At 39.3% G+C, this 17,108-nt stretch overlaps 1 protein-coding gene across 1 annotated transcript in view; it reads right to left on the bottom strand.

Moving 5' to 3' along the window:
* Nucleotides 1-3,261: 3,261 nt before the first annotated feature.
* Nucleotides 3,262-17,108, bottom strand: part of LOC139709211 (uncharacterized) — an 84,964-nt gene continuing 71,117 nt past the window's right edge. The window contains exons 5-8 of the mRNA XM_071621161.1: nucleotides 12,898-12,979; nucleotides 9,686-9,853; nucleotides 8,560-8,656; nucleotides 3,262-4,111 (exon numbers count right to left, since the gene is read on the bottom strand). Coding sequence (XP_071477262.1) covers nucleotides 3,262-4,111; nucleotides 8,560-8,656; nucleotides 9,686-9,853; nucleotides 12,898-12,979 — 1,197 coding nt within the window. The remainder of the gene's footprint in view (nucleotides 4,112-8,559; nucleotides 8,657-9,685; nucleotides 9,854-12,897; nucleotides 12,980-17,108) is intronic.

A 17,108-nucleotide genomic window follows, 5' to 3' on the forward strand; every position in this document is an offset into this window, starting at 1 on the left:
CCTGTCACACAGCAGAAGCCACCTGTCAGACATTATTGTGTATTAAAAAGATATGTGATATTCATAAAGTTAATTATCATGACTAACACTAAAGAACAGAAAGATATCATAACACACTATACGTGCTTTGTGTTTGCAATGAAACATTTGTAATCAATATCTAAACAGCTAGTAATGATCTACAACTTAACATCCAACATAGCTATTTTGCTCAGAACAAGAACTTTCATTGATTAACCCTTTTCTGTGCCAACAAGTCAAATATGCACAAATTTCACACACACAAATATGGACAGGAGATAAACGTGGCATTCAAAGGGTTAAAAAAAAATGGAGAATGGTATTAAGGTAAAGGAAGGACGGGGTAATAATAAGGCATGATTTTTTTTTTTTTTGCGTAAAACGCTTACGCCTCTGTCAAAGAACAATTTGGAGACAGATAGAAAACAACATTTTGATGTATATAAAAAGCCTTGTCGACGTATAAACTATTTTTCTGTATGTCCCTCTTTTTTTTTTCACTGAACATGCCAAACGTCTTAAATTACTTGGTTTCGTTCTTATCTAATTTACATTCATAGTCAACATATAAGAAATGATATATTCGACACAATGTTATTGCAAGAATTGAAAAAAAAAAGTTCTGAAATGTAATGTAGACAGACACAAGGGCGCTCACATCTAACTGCACTATTTTGCTGAACTAATAAATCATAAATTTCATTAAGAACTCTCACTAAGATCAATATGTGCATCATGTCTTTTGTAATCCTTTTAAAGGGGAAGGCTAGTACCTGATCAGTGGGAATCAGTGCGAATTCTTGGGGATGATTGTTCCAATCCTTGTGGGATTCATTTAAGAGTACATTACATATCTACGGTTGTGTGAAAATCATTTGCTTCAAAACGGTCTCATATTCAAGTAATGTGCAGATTAATGCCCCGTCACTGACCAGGGACGCTTACCTGGAAACATTAAACTGCACATTACTTGAATATGAGACCATTCTGAAGCAAATAGTTTTCACACAACAATAGATATGATAATGTACTCTTGAATGAATCCCATAAGGATTGGAACAGTCATCTCCCAGCATTTCCACTGATTCCCACTGATCAGTTACTATCCTTCCCCTTTAAGAACCATATTTAACATAATTATGATTGCAATAAAGATAATTTATAATCAATAATGACTATCACGGCATAATTTCTGGACTAATTTTCTCAAGAAAATAAAAGCACACAGATATTAACGTCTTTGGTCGTTTTGTTTCTTTTTATTACAAATAATCTTTGTCATAATCATATACATATCACAATAACATCGCATATTGGATCTCCGCCCAGCATTAGAATACGGCATCATCGACGGAAAATATAAAGGCATTCTTTCCACGACGTTGAAGTCGCATACACTTCAGTAAAAGAGAGATATCAACCAGGTGCTTAAAGTTACCTATCTAAATGGTATCATAATATCATTCACCATCGACAATGAAATCTCTCAGACATGTAACCTTTGCCGTCACTAGCCTCGGAGTTCACTCATATGTATCAAATGCTCGGACAATGAGCCGATTTCAATCAACATTAATTTTTGTCAGACAAAAACAAAATCGTGATTATCTCTTAAGATACACTAAAAATTCTTTAAAAGACATTGCTCAACAAAAATAGGACAACAAACGAATAAAGAATTTTTATCGTTTTTGAGAGGGGGAAAACAGAAATGCTTTGGCCTGTTCAATAAATGAAGGAGTACTACTAAAGCAAAACCTGGTTCATAGAATGCTCTTTGCTCTGTGAGTAGCTTATGCACTTATGTGTTTCAACTTGGCTTTTTTTATTGTTAAGCAGCAGTTAGTTGCCCACCATGGGCGAATTTATTGAATCCACTCAAACATTTACTTTTACAACCCAAAAACATAATATTTATCTTGGATTTAACGAACTCCCAATATCTTTACACTTTTCTCATTTTCAACTCATTTTGTCTTTGCTTCAATATCGATTCGTTTCTTTAATCTTTCAAATAAGTTCTTTAAAGTTGTCCTGGGTAATCAACTTCGGGTTCAATCTAAAGTTATCTACGTTCTTGATATAGGACGCAATATCAAGCTGGTCTTGTTCCTTTAATCTAATGTCAACGATTGGTCCATGCGTTCTCATTGATCCCAAAGAGATGAAGGTTTGTAATGAATGTGCGAAAACATCCAGAAAGACCCATTATACGAACAGGTGCATTACAGCCGGCAGCATTGTGTTTTAGTAGAAACATCCCATGTGATTCTTAAAGGATGACGTAGATAAGGAGTGAATAATGGATGTTAAGGTGGGTAGACCACCCAAGTGTCATTTCATTGAAAAGGTTTGGAATACCACGTCTAAAAACCACATCCTCTTTTGTGGGAGAGCGCGACAGAATGATGAGTTGGTTGTTGTGCTCGTTGATATCTTAAAACGACTATATGAAATTGAACAAATAGACAATGAATAAATGAATATACGAAAAAATAAATGAATGCATAATGAATAACTAAATCACTACACGATCACATGACTAACTACATAAAGACCTAGATAAATAAGCAACAGCATTAAAACAAAGATGAAACGAAAACTAACGTATAACATTATTGGATAAAACCGAAAGCATGTTATGACACTTTTGAATTCCGTCGACCTGTTGCCACATCCTTTGAGTACTCAAAATACCGAATGAATTTTATCTTCAAAAGACTTTAATTCGGCTTTAATAGGAGGATGGTTCGGACAAGTCTCACTAGTGTTGCTTTGGTGTTCTTCTCAAGCAGATTACCAATGATAAGTACTTATCTCCAGAAAGTTGTCTTTCTTCTATTTGTTTGTCATGATGGTTTATCATAGATGTCAAAAATTCGCCACCTGGAATATATTGAACAATACGAATGTCTGTTTCTGAAGCAATGGTCAATGATTTCACATGCTTCTGGTTGACAATCTTAAGATTTGATGGACGTATTGTCAACCTGTTAACCCACTGCTTGTATTGCAAGGTGCAATCTAGTTGGATCCGAATGTGGCATGCAGTAATAGTTTTGTTTTTGTTTGCTTTGTTTTTCTTCCACTTTGACTCTTTTCATTTCCATTCTCTGCATCCACTGCCGGACACTGGTGTCACTACTTTCCTAGCTACTGAAAATCATTTGAGTCCTCTTCCTTGTCTTTTTTAATTACTTTATATATCATACATCCTAGCGTGTCCTCGAGAACATGACATCAACAGGACACTTCGTTCTCCGTGTAGGATTCGTAGATTTCATTGTCCACCATTTCCATAACGTCACCAGCAGCTACCGTCGTGGCGGTGATGTCTTCGTGCGCGGTACTCCCTTCCGAAACGGGGAAAATCGCAGAGTGCGTCGCTTCTTCCCCTGCAGACGACGCATGGCTCTCGCCAACAGTTCGACCCGAGGTATCAACCAAAGGACTACTTTGCGCCACCGACGATGTGTGCACGGGTCGGCTGGACACCAACGGCGTGCGCGCATCCTGCCTACGCGCAGCTACGCGACCACCCCCTTCGGAATTTGGATCAGGGAAGAGACTATAGTAAAAATGTTCGCTTATTTCGCTCATGGGACGTATAGTAGATGCGCTGGTGTCAAGAAGAATTGTTGACATGGTGCGATCGTGAGACACTTCCGGTTGAGTCGTTGCTGTTGACCTACTGCTCAGCTGATGACGTAACATTTCTATTTCCGCCACGGATAGGTGTTGGCTTAAGGTTCGGATTCTTCTCATGTGCACCGCATGGAGGAGATTCTTGAGTTCGCGCACGATCGGAAACGTGCGGCTCTCACGCCTTGTGGGGAGTCTGGGCCTTGGTTCCGAAAAGGAGCTCGCTCGAGTGAAACTTCCCAGGGATATCCTGTCGCCGTTCTTGGACCGCGTCGTGTCGTGGCGGTCGGACATCGTCAGAAACTCCGTGGCCGTCCCCGATGAGGAAGCCCGACTTCCATCGAAATTTAGAGTCATGTAGCCCGCCCCCTCGTGGCTATGTCTCTCAACGTCTCGGTTGTAATACGACGGACCATGGTACACGATGTGTGATGGATAATGATTCTTCCTGCAAAATATAAGCAAAATAGAACCAAAATCATGATGTATCACATACAAATATATCTAAAGAAATATAATTTCTCTATTTTTTTCATTTACATGATCTCTCATGGCGTTTTGTTTGACTTTCGTTTGATGATGCAAATTTTGTAATTCTTAAAGAAGTAACAGCTGAAAACATGACAGTAAATTCCGCTCTTACGTCATACTTATTACCAATACAGAGCGTATAAAAAAAAAAGGTAATCCATCTTTGGAGGGCTGCCATTTCTAAATCGTCCGTTATGAAGAGCACAATGTTAGTTGAAAGGAAAGGGGAACTCTTCCTCTTCCATTGATACCTAATTATGTTGACAATTGTCATGCATGACTGAGCACATGGACTTTGAAGACAACAATAACAAATTGCACTTTTTCCAAGTTTGCGTGTTATTGTGAAGGAACAATGCATATCTCACTGCATGGATGAGATCTGTTAATGAAAGTTGCCAAATAGGCCAACCTGTACGAATGCAGGCTTGTGCTAATGATTTGTGTGTAGGGTTTGCGTCTAGGTTTTTTCTCCTAATATTTTATCGTCCATAACCTTTCACATGGCCTTTTGTCCGATAACTTGGTCGCTCCCACAGAGGCCAACCCACACAATCCATTTTTTCTCTGTTCACATTCAACACATAGCTCCCAGTGGCAAACCATGTCTTGACTATGAAGAGAATAAAATGGATAATGGTTTCGCCTTAATGGGAGGACCAAGTTATCGACAACATGGCAATGTTGAAGGTTATGAACCATAAATCGTTAGAAGAAACCCTATAACATGAATCTGCAGTCGTGCAGGCTTGCCTGATGATTCGACCACTTTCATTGACAGATCTCATCCATGTAGTGAGACACGCATTGTTCCTTCACAATAACACACAAACTTGAAAAAAGTGCAATGTGTCATTGTTGTCTTTAAAGTTCATGTGCTCAGTCATGCATGATAAATTTCAACATACAGTCAAACCTGTCTATAGCGGCCATCCAAGGGAGACGGAAAAAGTGGCCGTTATAGACAGGTGGCCGCTATAGACAGGTAATCCAACTGTGTGTGCATTGCTTACATGTACATGTATCATCGTTGTATCCTTACATGTACATGTGTGTGTGTGTACGTATGCATACACCGTGTAGTGTGTTTCATGCATTTAACCATGCCGGTGTATATGAAATTGTTGCATAGTAGCATGTTTATTGTCGTGAAAAATCGTGCATTATTATGACTGAATGAGGGATGAATGCAGCGGTGGCGATCACTGAACGTTGCCCGCACGGCTACCGAACAGAAAAACACGCTGAATTATCGGCTTGGCTACGGCTCCATTGGGTTTTTGGCCGCTATAGACAGGTTAATATCTCCCGCGGGAAACAAACTTTGTGGCCGCTGGCCGCGTTAGAGAGGTGGCCGCTATACACAGGGTCTTTAACAGGGCTTTTCTCTCGGGGGGATTTTGCAGTGGCCGCTATAGACAGGTGGCCGCTATAGACAGGTGGCCGCTAAGGCAGGTTTGACTGTAATTAGGTATTGATCAATGGAAAGAGGAAGAGTTTCCCTTTCCTCACAACCAAGATCGTGCTCTTCATAACTGACAACTAAGAAATGGCAGCCCTCCAAAGTTTGGTTACCTTTTTTTTATATACGCTCTGTAGTGTCATAATTATGAATCTAAACTGCTCAGTTCACCTAAGAAAGTGTCTTTGCTTTGTTGGTAGCTTCTGTAAGTGACACGACGGACAATCTTCTTTTCTTCTGCTTTTTTTTTTCAATCGTCTCCTGTCAACCTTGTGTCCATTCTCCTTTTTAATTTGCTCTTTAATTTTTCTTTGTGTTTGTGTGTGCGCGCGTGCGTTATCTTCCTACAATCTTACTCATTTATAATAATTGCAGCCAAACACTTTTGGCAAATTTCATCAAACGATCACCTTTATTACGTGCAGTGCACATTTGATTTAGGTAAGTACATTAACACATTATCACACTAATATATTTATTATATAATTCGCCTCACATACATAAAGACACCAACAAAAACAAAATGTGACTTGTGAAATGGTAGGAAATTACTGACTACTTCAAAATTGCTCCAATTTGTTGCGCTAAATATCTTCACCATCGGGGAATATCCATCACTGTGGTAGAGAATCTCGAGAACAACGTTAAGCTACAGAAAAATAGGTCATCTGCCATTTCTAGCAGCGATAAAGGGTCCTAAGATCACAGGCACCCATCAGTCCTATTCCTAGTGCTTTTTTATGCCTTGGTCCCACCCTATTGCAAACGCTGTTTGTCACCTCCTGTTTCGGCGCGTTGAACAGGATACTAAAATGCCATATCATGTCACGGGGTAGTGGCGCGTCCCCGTGGGGTTCAAAGCAGCGCTCGGTCACGTATCCTGTTCGAGGAAGTACGGATGGAGATAAAAAGGGGGGTCCTTTCAACTTGACATGAACCCTCTTTTTAGACATCGCGAATGCTTTCTTAACCCAGATAATACCCCTAGCTGTGTTTTCTTAGCGGATTGCCCATCTTCTTGACGCACAAGTGCATGACAGTTAATGTGAAACAATGCGACATCACTTGCATAGTATTCAAATTGTCGAACTTTTCAAAGGAAAGCGATTATCATTTCTTTAATGACTCTGTAGCAGGAAATGAGGATTTTCATTTTCTCTCCCCTCCAACTCCCTTCCTCTCTTACTTTGATTTTGAGATGAGTAATTCCGCTAAAATACTTCTGTCGGAAATGCAGCACCGTCTACCGATGGGGAGATCGGATGTTAATTGAAAATACACCACGTGGGCGGTCACCCGCTTTGAATAGCATCCACCCGCTGCAAGACCAGAAAGCACATTAAAACATATTCCATTACTTGACACACATGCCCACATTGTGAAGACTTTCTAGTTTCTTTATTTCTCCCCACCCCACTCCTACCGGGAGAGAGAGACAGAGAGAGACAGAGAGAGAGAGAGAGGATAAGGATAATAGTCTTGTTTATAGGCCTACATTTCACCCGTGGAATGAGGGACTGATGGTCAAGAGACAAGTCAAAGATACTATTTGGCCACTGGAATGAATTGATTAGCAGACCCTTTCAGAGTAAAAACAAAAATCGACGTATTGCACAGTGAACAACACCACAAAATGGGGGGGGGGGGGGGGGAGGGGGTGAGGTGGTTGAGAGACGGTAAGAGGAGGTCATTCATCCCCCACGTACCTTCCACGAAAGAATGTTCTTTTATCTCCCCCAAGCATCCCATCAAAAGACATGAGAGAAAACATTATGTACTGAACCCCATTTTTTTTCTCGTCTATTTTCTAAACATCAACAGTTTTACACTGGATGAGACTGATAGGAGAGTACCAACAGTGGGCAAAGAAAGCAGCGAGTAAAAAGGAACGTGGGAGAGGGGTCGAAATCGAAGCGTTCAAGTTTTAACTTGGGGTACTAGTCACAGAGTCCTCTTCATACTGGAACCAACGATACGTCTATGACTGCTTTCGTGAGACGTAACTATACACGTTTCCGCCTACTAGCAGTGTTATTCCTGACCAAAAAGTTTCTTTTCTGTCTGTATAACTTTGAATGTTTGTATTCGTATGAGTAGAGCTGCTAAAGTATCGACATGGATAATATAGGGCACTACGCAGATTTCCACGATTATATGACGTGTTTAAGTTCTTGGGCGAAACGCTTTCTTCACAACGCATGCATTGATCATGCCCGGTTCTGTTGGTGCGGTTACGGAATAACCAGAGAAGTAGGCCTATATAATTATTATATAGCAATAATCATCAAGAACATGTTGAACCAAGGAGGTATCACCGAACTTCGATTGGTAGTTCCGTGGCAGTTACGTGATTTGCTTTCATTTTGCGTAAATTTTATTCTACAAAAAACAGACAGCCAAAAACAATGTTCAAGCATTCCAGTTCCGGCGGTAATTCTTGAGTAAACTTTGAACTGCATCTCCTGCACTTTGGCTTGCCCAACATCTACGACATTCGTGCTTCGATGTTCACCACGGAAAAACAACAACAACAATGACTATTCCACTTCATAAAAAGCAAACAAACAGAATTAAACAGAACAGAACACGGATAAAGACACAAACAAACAAAGAACTGTATGACAACCCATTTTAGAGCTATTCACAACGAGCAAACACAACCGTTTAGCATTTTGGCGTTTGGTGTACATGCCACACACTGCGGCAAAAGGGAAAAGGTGATAGAAATATATGACGATAAGATGAGAATAATTCTTGTTTTGCTCTAACTTTGCATGACTATAAATCATCGTTAGAGATTGAGTCATATGAAACATTACTTTCAGTGTAGGCACCAAAACATTTTTTTTCTTTGACGTCGACACCACTGCATGCGTTGGCATTTAACTCGTTTCGTCACTCACCTTCGCTGACTGCAGACCTTGTAATGTATGATGACTGTCACCAAGAGCATCAAACAGGTAGCAGCGAAAAGTGCGACAGCAACTGTCACAAGGCTAACTATGGAATGAGGTCACAGAAAAGGCAAACAGACAGATATTACAGTTGTTGCTTTTTTTTTTCTTTGTAGAACAGAAATACGAATCATCGCATAGTATGCTCTGAGCCCTTACAAAGGATCATGTCGTATGTCCGATATATTAGATATGAATTAGGGCCTACGTTGTTTATGCCAAACTTGAAGGAACTGGATCCGGTGATCTCTATTGGTCGGTAAGAATGCAGATATCGCAACGCCTTATGTAATGTTTGCCTTAAAATATGATAACAAATCAGTAATGCAATCGTTCATATTCTAGAAGTGTGACAAATCCATCGATGCCACGAAAGATACGTCAAAGTTCTGAGGTTGTTATGGTACCCTTTAAAATAGTTCTACTCGTGACGAAAGTAAGGTATTAGATAAGAAATCCACCCCCCCCCCCAAAAAAAAAAAAAAAATAGATAAACTTCAAAAGAAAAAGAAGAATACTTCCTACGGAATGATACAAAATGACGAAAACCTGATAAGAAATAAGGAAGATATGACATTTTGGAATGTCATTTTTTTTTTTTTTTTGGAAAACATTTCTTGACCATATTCAAATGAGCGAGTTGATGATGTCATATCCTCACAATGTGTCATGTATATTATAAATGACATTCGTGGAAAAAAATAGCTAATACAAGTAAAAGAACGTGCCCATACCAAGACATAATTATCAGAGTTAACATTTTATTCTTTTTTGTTTTTGTTTTGGGTTTTGTATTTGTACTGCTGAAATATGAGATATTTATTATTTCTTTTTGTGCAATGAATAAGAAACTGTGAGAGCATGACATCGTCAACGAGCTGATTTGAATATTCATGAGGACTGGTCAAGAAATGTTTTCCAAAAAAATGTGAAATTTCAAAAAGTCAGATCTTCCTTATTAGTTTTTCTTATCCGATTTTTGTCATTTTTGTATCATTCTGTAGGTATATGCTTTTCTATCTTTTGAAGTTCATTTGTTTTTGGGGTAGAATTCTTACGTCCAGCTACAACCTACGTGCAATATCCGGGTCCACGTCATCGTTGGTTCCAGGTCCTACGGGTGGACCTTCTCCATTGGGATAGAGCGTAATTCCGATTGTCGGTTCCCCGTTGGCTCCTCGCGGAGTAACTTCCCTAGGAGATTTAGTTCCGTCTGGATCCATGGACGGGTTCGGCGATGGTGCTGGATGAACACAAAATACCATCATTGTTGATGAAACATGAGGTAAATTGATTTGATATTTCTTGCTTTCATTAATCTCTAAATTTTTTCTTATTCATTGCAACAAATGAAATTGACAAAAGGTCTATGAGAAAGGAATGAGAATCAAAATATTATGGGTATAACAGATGATAATGCCAATATCAGTATTGTTCCCGTGATTATTACCGTATGTACCTGTATCTAATCCTCAAGGAGATACTCAAGAAATAGATGAATAAAAAATCATAATAACACATGACATTAATACTAAGCAACGACAAAGAACTGTGCATAATATATTATCATACGCACACACATACTTCCATTTTCAGAATAGCTTAAAATGTACTCCAACAAGAAAGACTGTCATGGGCAATATTAAATGCATTGCCCAAAAAAGTCCATGATGTACAAAATATAGCATAAGGGGAAAAAAAGGAATTTAACAAAAAACGAAAATACCCACAAAAAAGGACAACCCCCTCCATCCCTCGCAAACAGAGCTCAATTTGGATGGCTCCCAAACAAGGATTCCAGGGGCACAAGGGTTTGTTAAAATGCGTTACCTTGGTAACAACGAATCGAACGATCATAAACAGCCATGATTACAGCGTCTGCATTGAATGTCCTTACACCGTTCACCAGTCGTTAACTGTTACACAAGCAACACAGCTTTTGATGATCCAACCAGTGTTTCATTCACAGTTTGAACAAGTGTGGTGATGAACAGAAAACACCATAAATGCACTCCATTCCATCATGTATAACTCGAATCAGATATGGCCCTTTTGCATTATCCCTTAAAAAAAAACCAAATATTAAGGAAGAACATTCGCGCCGACTTTCCGTAGCGTCACTGACTCTTGCGGGCGACATATAACGCAGCTCCGTCCACCATGATGATGAATGTTATGAATGTAAATCAACGCGAACAAGCAATTAATATGTGCAACCTGTTACTTCACCAGAAGAAGGCAGGTGCATAATGATATATAAGAGCAGCTTTCTATTCAACCAACTAATTCATACCCGCCTGAATATAGTCCAAGGTGTCACTTTATCATGAGCGTTATTCGGTTAGTACGCGATGTCGTTGACACAGACTGAAATAAACATTTATGACAAGTTTAAGCGAACTTTCGATCGTCCGAAATGGCGAGCTCTGTAACCACGCACACGTTCGTGCCAAGGCAATGTCCCATGAAGCGAGCGGAGGGATCTAGTGTGAGTTCGTGAGTCATGTCTTACGGGTAGGCAGCTGCGTATGTGTTTATTCCCGACGGTGGGTGGATAAATACCCACGTGTATTTCATGTTTTTATTTTGTAGATGGGTTCTCATTAGGTTCACCCTTTTTACCCATCGTTAATGGGCCTCACCTTGCCTTGAACTACTGTAATACATTCACGGCTACGCCCGCCTGACCTACATAGGGATTTAAGAGGTGCTTAGAATGAAATTCTTTTCTCTCAGCCATCCTAATCAGCTTTAGGACTTTTATGAATCCATTAAAGTAGTGATTATACAATCCATGTTGGTTTTTTTTAAAGATACGGAACTACAAACACACCAAAATTGGATTCAGACTTGTGTTGTTGTCCCTTTTAAAGAAAGGAAGGGTCCCGCCGCGACGAAATAAGGTTAATCAAGAATAAATCATTGTTTTGACGGATCTCTGAAGGTATGGCCATAGACCGCGGCAGGGAAGTGGGTGGGGTTCCATGACATTTGCTCTTGCGACAATTACTCCCATGCCGGTCTCCACGCTAAGCCAAACATTGATTGTACCCACAATCCCAACCCTAACCCTAATCCCAATCCTGACATCAAACTAAACCTAAAACCCTATCACAGCCATTACCCTAACCCAAAGTTCTTGGAGAAAATAGACTTGAGCAACTGCCGCGGGAGCAAACCCATATTAATGTCGTGTCACCGGTGAAAAGAGACCCTCCCTGATGGGCCTACTGCACTTACGGTGTCACAACAAGGCATGTCACGTGCAGACGAAAAAACAATGCGTGAGCGATGTGTCCATTGTTTTACACCGTGGCCACAATAATAAAATGCTGTACAAATGGAGTTGTGCATTTGTCCCCGTTCTAGAAAAGAAAACAAGTTGTTTGCGAATTTACTGCATCTTTCATAAAGGTGCGATTATCATTATTTGTATTATCATTATTATTTTGCATTCTTTGCAATCCGAAGAATACAGTAAGTAATGTGTAAAAATAACCTTTACCTAATTTCGTTTTAGATATAGAAATTTCGTTTAAATTGGCGTTCAGCTTCCTAACGTTTTCGTGAGTGTCTATGGGGGCGAGACACACAACTTTCTCTTTTCTCTTGTCGTGCTTTTGAACAGAAGAATTCAGTTAAAACCGGGTTTGCGGCTTTCTAATCTAATCATTACAGGGTTACGTTTCGTTGAAATAAATCAGCGAAATGTAAACAGATGGTGACGCCATTCCTTTAAGTGGCCATTCAAAAAAAAAGACGAATAAAAAAAAAATGAACGAAACAATGCACGATAACACAAATGACAGAAAAAAAAAGAAGAAAACTCGTATGGTTCTCTGGTCACCTGTCGCTTGTTTTAACTTTTATCCTTACGAAAGGCATCGGAGAATATGAATATTTTGCGACAGTGGTCAAGGTTGTCTACAGGACGCGCACAATTAACTTGGAACCCTAAGATTTATGGGGCGTCCATTTAATATCGAATGTGAAGGCTTACCTATCGACCAATGTTTCATGATTAAAAAAGAAATGAATTCTCACGGCATCACTTTATCAATTCACAGCTTTATAAACAAACAAAAACACTGCCACTGCTAATTATCAAACGATTAAAGAAAAGAAGATCCAGTTTGTCATTGTGACCACCAGCATGCAGATGTGTATATAAAGTAACCCGATATTTAGCACAAGTGTATCAGGCAAGCAACCTTAAAAAAGATGTAAATGAAAATGATTATGTACCATTCCAACTGTCCATCCAATGTTAAGTGTATTATTACTCACTGATATTGAATCTGTCGGTGACGTCCACGTCATCGATGGCTAAATCACTGTCCTTTGCTCCGATGATACCTTCAAATATTACCTAGAGGATTGACGAAGAATATGAAGACAAAAACAAATGACGTTATAGGCTTATCAGCGTAGCAAGAATAGAACAATATCTGATGTAAACCGGTATTTTTTTTTCTAAAAGAGGTCGTGATGTTCGAACTGAGTATTCATTGATTTTATGAATATGTAGTCCATGGGCCAAGACCCGAAAAATGGGTTGTTGGTACCATCTGAGGTGGCAAAACCTTTTTGGTGTCATTTTGTTTGTCGGACATAGATATGCTTATTAAGCTATGATAGCATTTCCAAATGAGTAGCTTAGTCATAATAAATGAATTTTTAACCAATTTGGTCTCGTTTTTATATCCCTATACTTCTGAATCGAAACAACCGCTATACAAAGAAGAGCACTGTATTCTGTATGTTCACAGGTGTTCTGTTGTAAACGGGGTGCGCTTAGCCTTTATTCAAGGCAGCGAAGGGAATATCAAAAGGGCTATGATGTCCACAGCTCTCACGCGGTGCGCTTATATAGTCTTTATCTAGAACAATGTACCGTTATCATATCTAAAGTTCCTAATAAAAGGGATTATTTATATTGTTTTCATACTACCCTCTCAACAAATACATCAGTTTTAAACAGAAATCACTCTGTTCATTTACAATATTATTTATTATAATGTAGTGTAGTGTACCGGTACATTGTTTTTGCATTATATTTCATTGTTGGATGGAAATAAAGCGACATTGGCGTGGTATTAGCGTTTTCACCGAAGCGTTTTCACCGGAAAATGATAAATAATTGAAAAATACGGTAAAATTCACGAAGAATTGCTTTTTGTTGTTGTTGTTGTTGTTGTTGTTGTTGTTTTTAGATAAAGGGATATACACTGTATCATAAGCTTTGGATATTCCATTCGCCGTCTTTAATAAAGACTAAGCGCTGTGGACATCATAACCTTTGGATATTCCCTTCGCTGCCTTGAATAAAGACTAAGCGCACTGCGTTTTATACAACAGAACACCTGTGAACATACAGAAGAGTGTGCTCTTCCTTGTATAGCGTTTAGTCTCGATTCAGAAGTATAGGGATATATCAACGAGACCAAATTGGTTAAGAATTCATTTATTATGACTAAGCTACTCATTTGGAAATGCTATCATAGCTTAATAAGCATTATGTTCGACAAACAAAGTTACACCAAAAAGGTTTTGCCACCTCAGGTGGTACCAATATCTGGCCTGGCCCATGGACTAATGGTACACGTATGCATATCGTTGTGCAGAAGTGAAATGCTACAACTGTTTACTGTTCTGTACATTCAGGACAAACGTGAGTCTATAAGGAATCACACGCGAACAGGTGTTGTATCTTTAAGAACAGGTGGACAGGAAGGACGACCTCTTTTGTGTCCAGGTCCGTTTGTTCGAGTGACTCTTCCAAAATATCCAAGGACACGTGTAGATTTTACAACACCTGGACGAACATCATGGAGGTTACTCCAGGGCATAAACGGGGTGAATGACTTTTTGATCACTGTAGCTGACTTGAGACGGTGATTCAGCCATGAAGTATGTACTAGCGCCTTTTGGAACAGACCAGCTACAAGGCAGGTACAAGGGAGGTTCGTGAGTAACTTCCATTTTTGTCTTGTTTCACACGTAAGCTTTGGGGAAAGACAGGTGCCGTTTTATTTTTTGGCATAAATCCTCCCATTATTTTTAGCAATGGATCAGGATAACATTATTCCTACAGGATTCTGCCACATCCCTTTACGTGCTTAATGACATTTTTACCGCCGTCATGATATATATAAAAAAAGGCGCATACAGGACGGGTAAAGGAATGTTTGGATGGTTTGATGACACAAGTGATTTCTTTCCACAAGCTATTAGTAATTATCGTTTGCATTTTTTTTTCTTTCTCTCTTCCACTTGAAAATGAAATGAGGTTCGTTATTCGGAAGGTTCATGATTCCGAATCACACATATTCCCTATAACTACACTGTAGATGTTCGTCAATCCGGCAATGAAATAAGGTTTGTTATTTCGAAGGTTCGTTCATCCGAAAATGAAAAGAATGCGTGTATCAATGAGCCCTCAAAATAACGAACCTTATTCGTTTTCGGATAAAGGAACCTTCGGAATTCTCCCTATCGCATATAGCCGATATCAAGCGATATCACCTCGCGATGCCGATATCTGATCGATCGCTCTTGGGACGTACACTTCCGGTTTTGCGGTTTACCCACGTCAAGTCCTTCATCTATGGATATTTTCCATAATTTCGTTGCTTTGCATCATCGGCCCAGTATTGGACCACTTCGCAGAAGAATCCCTGTCATGAAATGTAAAGTTACAGATTAGAAGATAACTCTATTATTCGACAGATTATAATACAGAATTTGATATGAACTGTGAATACCAGTAGGCCCTACCTAAATCGGCGTTCAATGTCCATAAAAGCGTACATTTTACACATCGCGCGTTCATAACCGGAAGTTATATCCCAAGAATCAAAGGTAAAAAAATTAGAGCGCCACATGCGTTCAGATTCGAAGAACTATAAGCGATAGGGAGAATTGCCAACCCCCACCCCCCCCCCCTTTTTCCCTTCATTTTCAGATTTACGGACCTTCGGAATAACGAATCATCGGAATAATGAGCCTCCGGAATAACGAACTATTTTCATTTTCGGAATAATAAACCTTCGGAACAACTACAACTGTAACAGTAACAATTAGCAAACTCTATTCCATCCGCGTCACATACTCAACGCATGTCAATACCTGAAATGCATTTTGCATGCAATAATCATCGCCATATCTAGCAAGCCTCGGGTGAGCTTTTAGGTTGTCAGGTTGTCTGATAGCTAGGATTCATATCATATTCCGGTATTAAAGGTTTTAAAACATTATCTGGAATAAAGGATAAAAGAGAGAAAGGTAATGTCGATTAAGTGGTATAATTTTTCGGAATAACGAACCTTGAGAATCAACGCCACAAAAGTTCGGATTAACAAACATCCAAGTGTAGGAACTTTCGGAATAACAAACCTTCTGAATAACAAACCTAAGTTCATTTTCGGATTGACCAACATCGGAACTTTGGAATAACGAATATTATCCACGAGTTTGTGTAGATAGTACGTAAACTGTTTTATGTGGGAATCTCGGCGAGGGTTGCAGCCCCGAATTCAAATACCGAACTCAGGGATCTTTCATCCGAGCGATTTGCCTCCCCCAGTCAGCGGGAAAACTTGTCTTAGTCATCGTTAGCGCGTCAAAGTCGTGCATGAGTTAGTCAGAGAGAAGAGTTTTTACACACTTGACCTTACAACGTTCTCTGTCGGTCTGTATGTCTCACTCTGTCTGCCCGTCTGTCTGTCCGTCTGTCTGCCTCTGTTTCTGTCTATGTCTCAGTCTCCTTGTGGAGAAATCTGAATAACACATTTTTCATACATCCATAGTGATTCACTTTGATTCAAACGTCATCTGAGCAAAAATAGAATCTGCTCAATATGAGAGCGACCTGCTGTCACACTGTCTGTCGGTGAAAGCAATTTGTAATAAAAGGATAAATTATGACAAAACACCCGAACAATTGCCTGTGATATCATAGGTACAATCCTAGAACAGGTTCATACTGCATTGATAGGGGGCCTATACGAACTACATGGGGATTTCAGGCGGGAAATGCACTGTATCACGCTCAACCTGCGCTCTATTTCGCTTTAAAGTGTTTGCTTTATTTTTTTTCTTTTCTTATTTTCAAAAGACGGAGAACCATATATTTTTTCCTCACGTACCACATTTTACCAATCTATAATCTCTACATCTTACGTATTTTGAGTCTATTTACCCTAGAAATCACACTTCTTTCCAACGCATATGAAGAACAGATAGGTAAACAAACGTTTAGGAGTGTAGACCGTTGTTTTCATGAGAACGAGGGTATAGGTGTAGGGATCACGGACGGACGGCGTGCCCAACTCTAGGTAATGAAATCCAGTACATTAGACAAAAGGAAACAAATGTATTATCATTATCATTATCATTATAATTGTTATTATTTTCATCATTTTTTAATATCATTGGATTTGATTTGATTTGATTTGATTTGATTTGATTCATTGGTTCCTGTGTTATCATTGTACAAG

This window comes from Diadema antillarum, unplaced genomic scaffold, assembly GCF_040938485.1.
Source record: "Diadema antillarum isolate AM-2024a unplaced genomic scaffold, OU_Dant_1.0 seq00001413_RagTag, whole genome shotgun sequence".
Classification (NCBI taxonomy): domain Eukaryota; kingdom Metazoa; phylum Echinodermata; class Echinoidea; order Diadematoida; family Diadematidae; genus Diadema; species Diadema antillarum.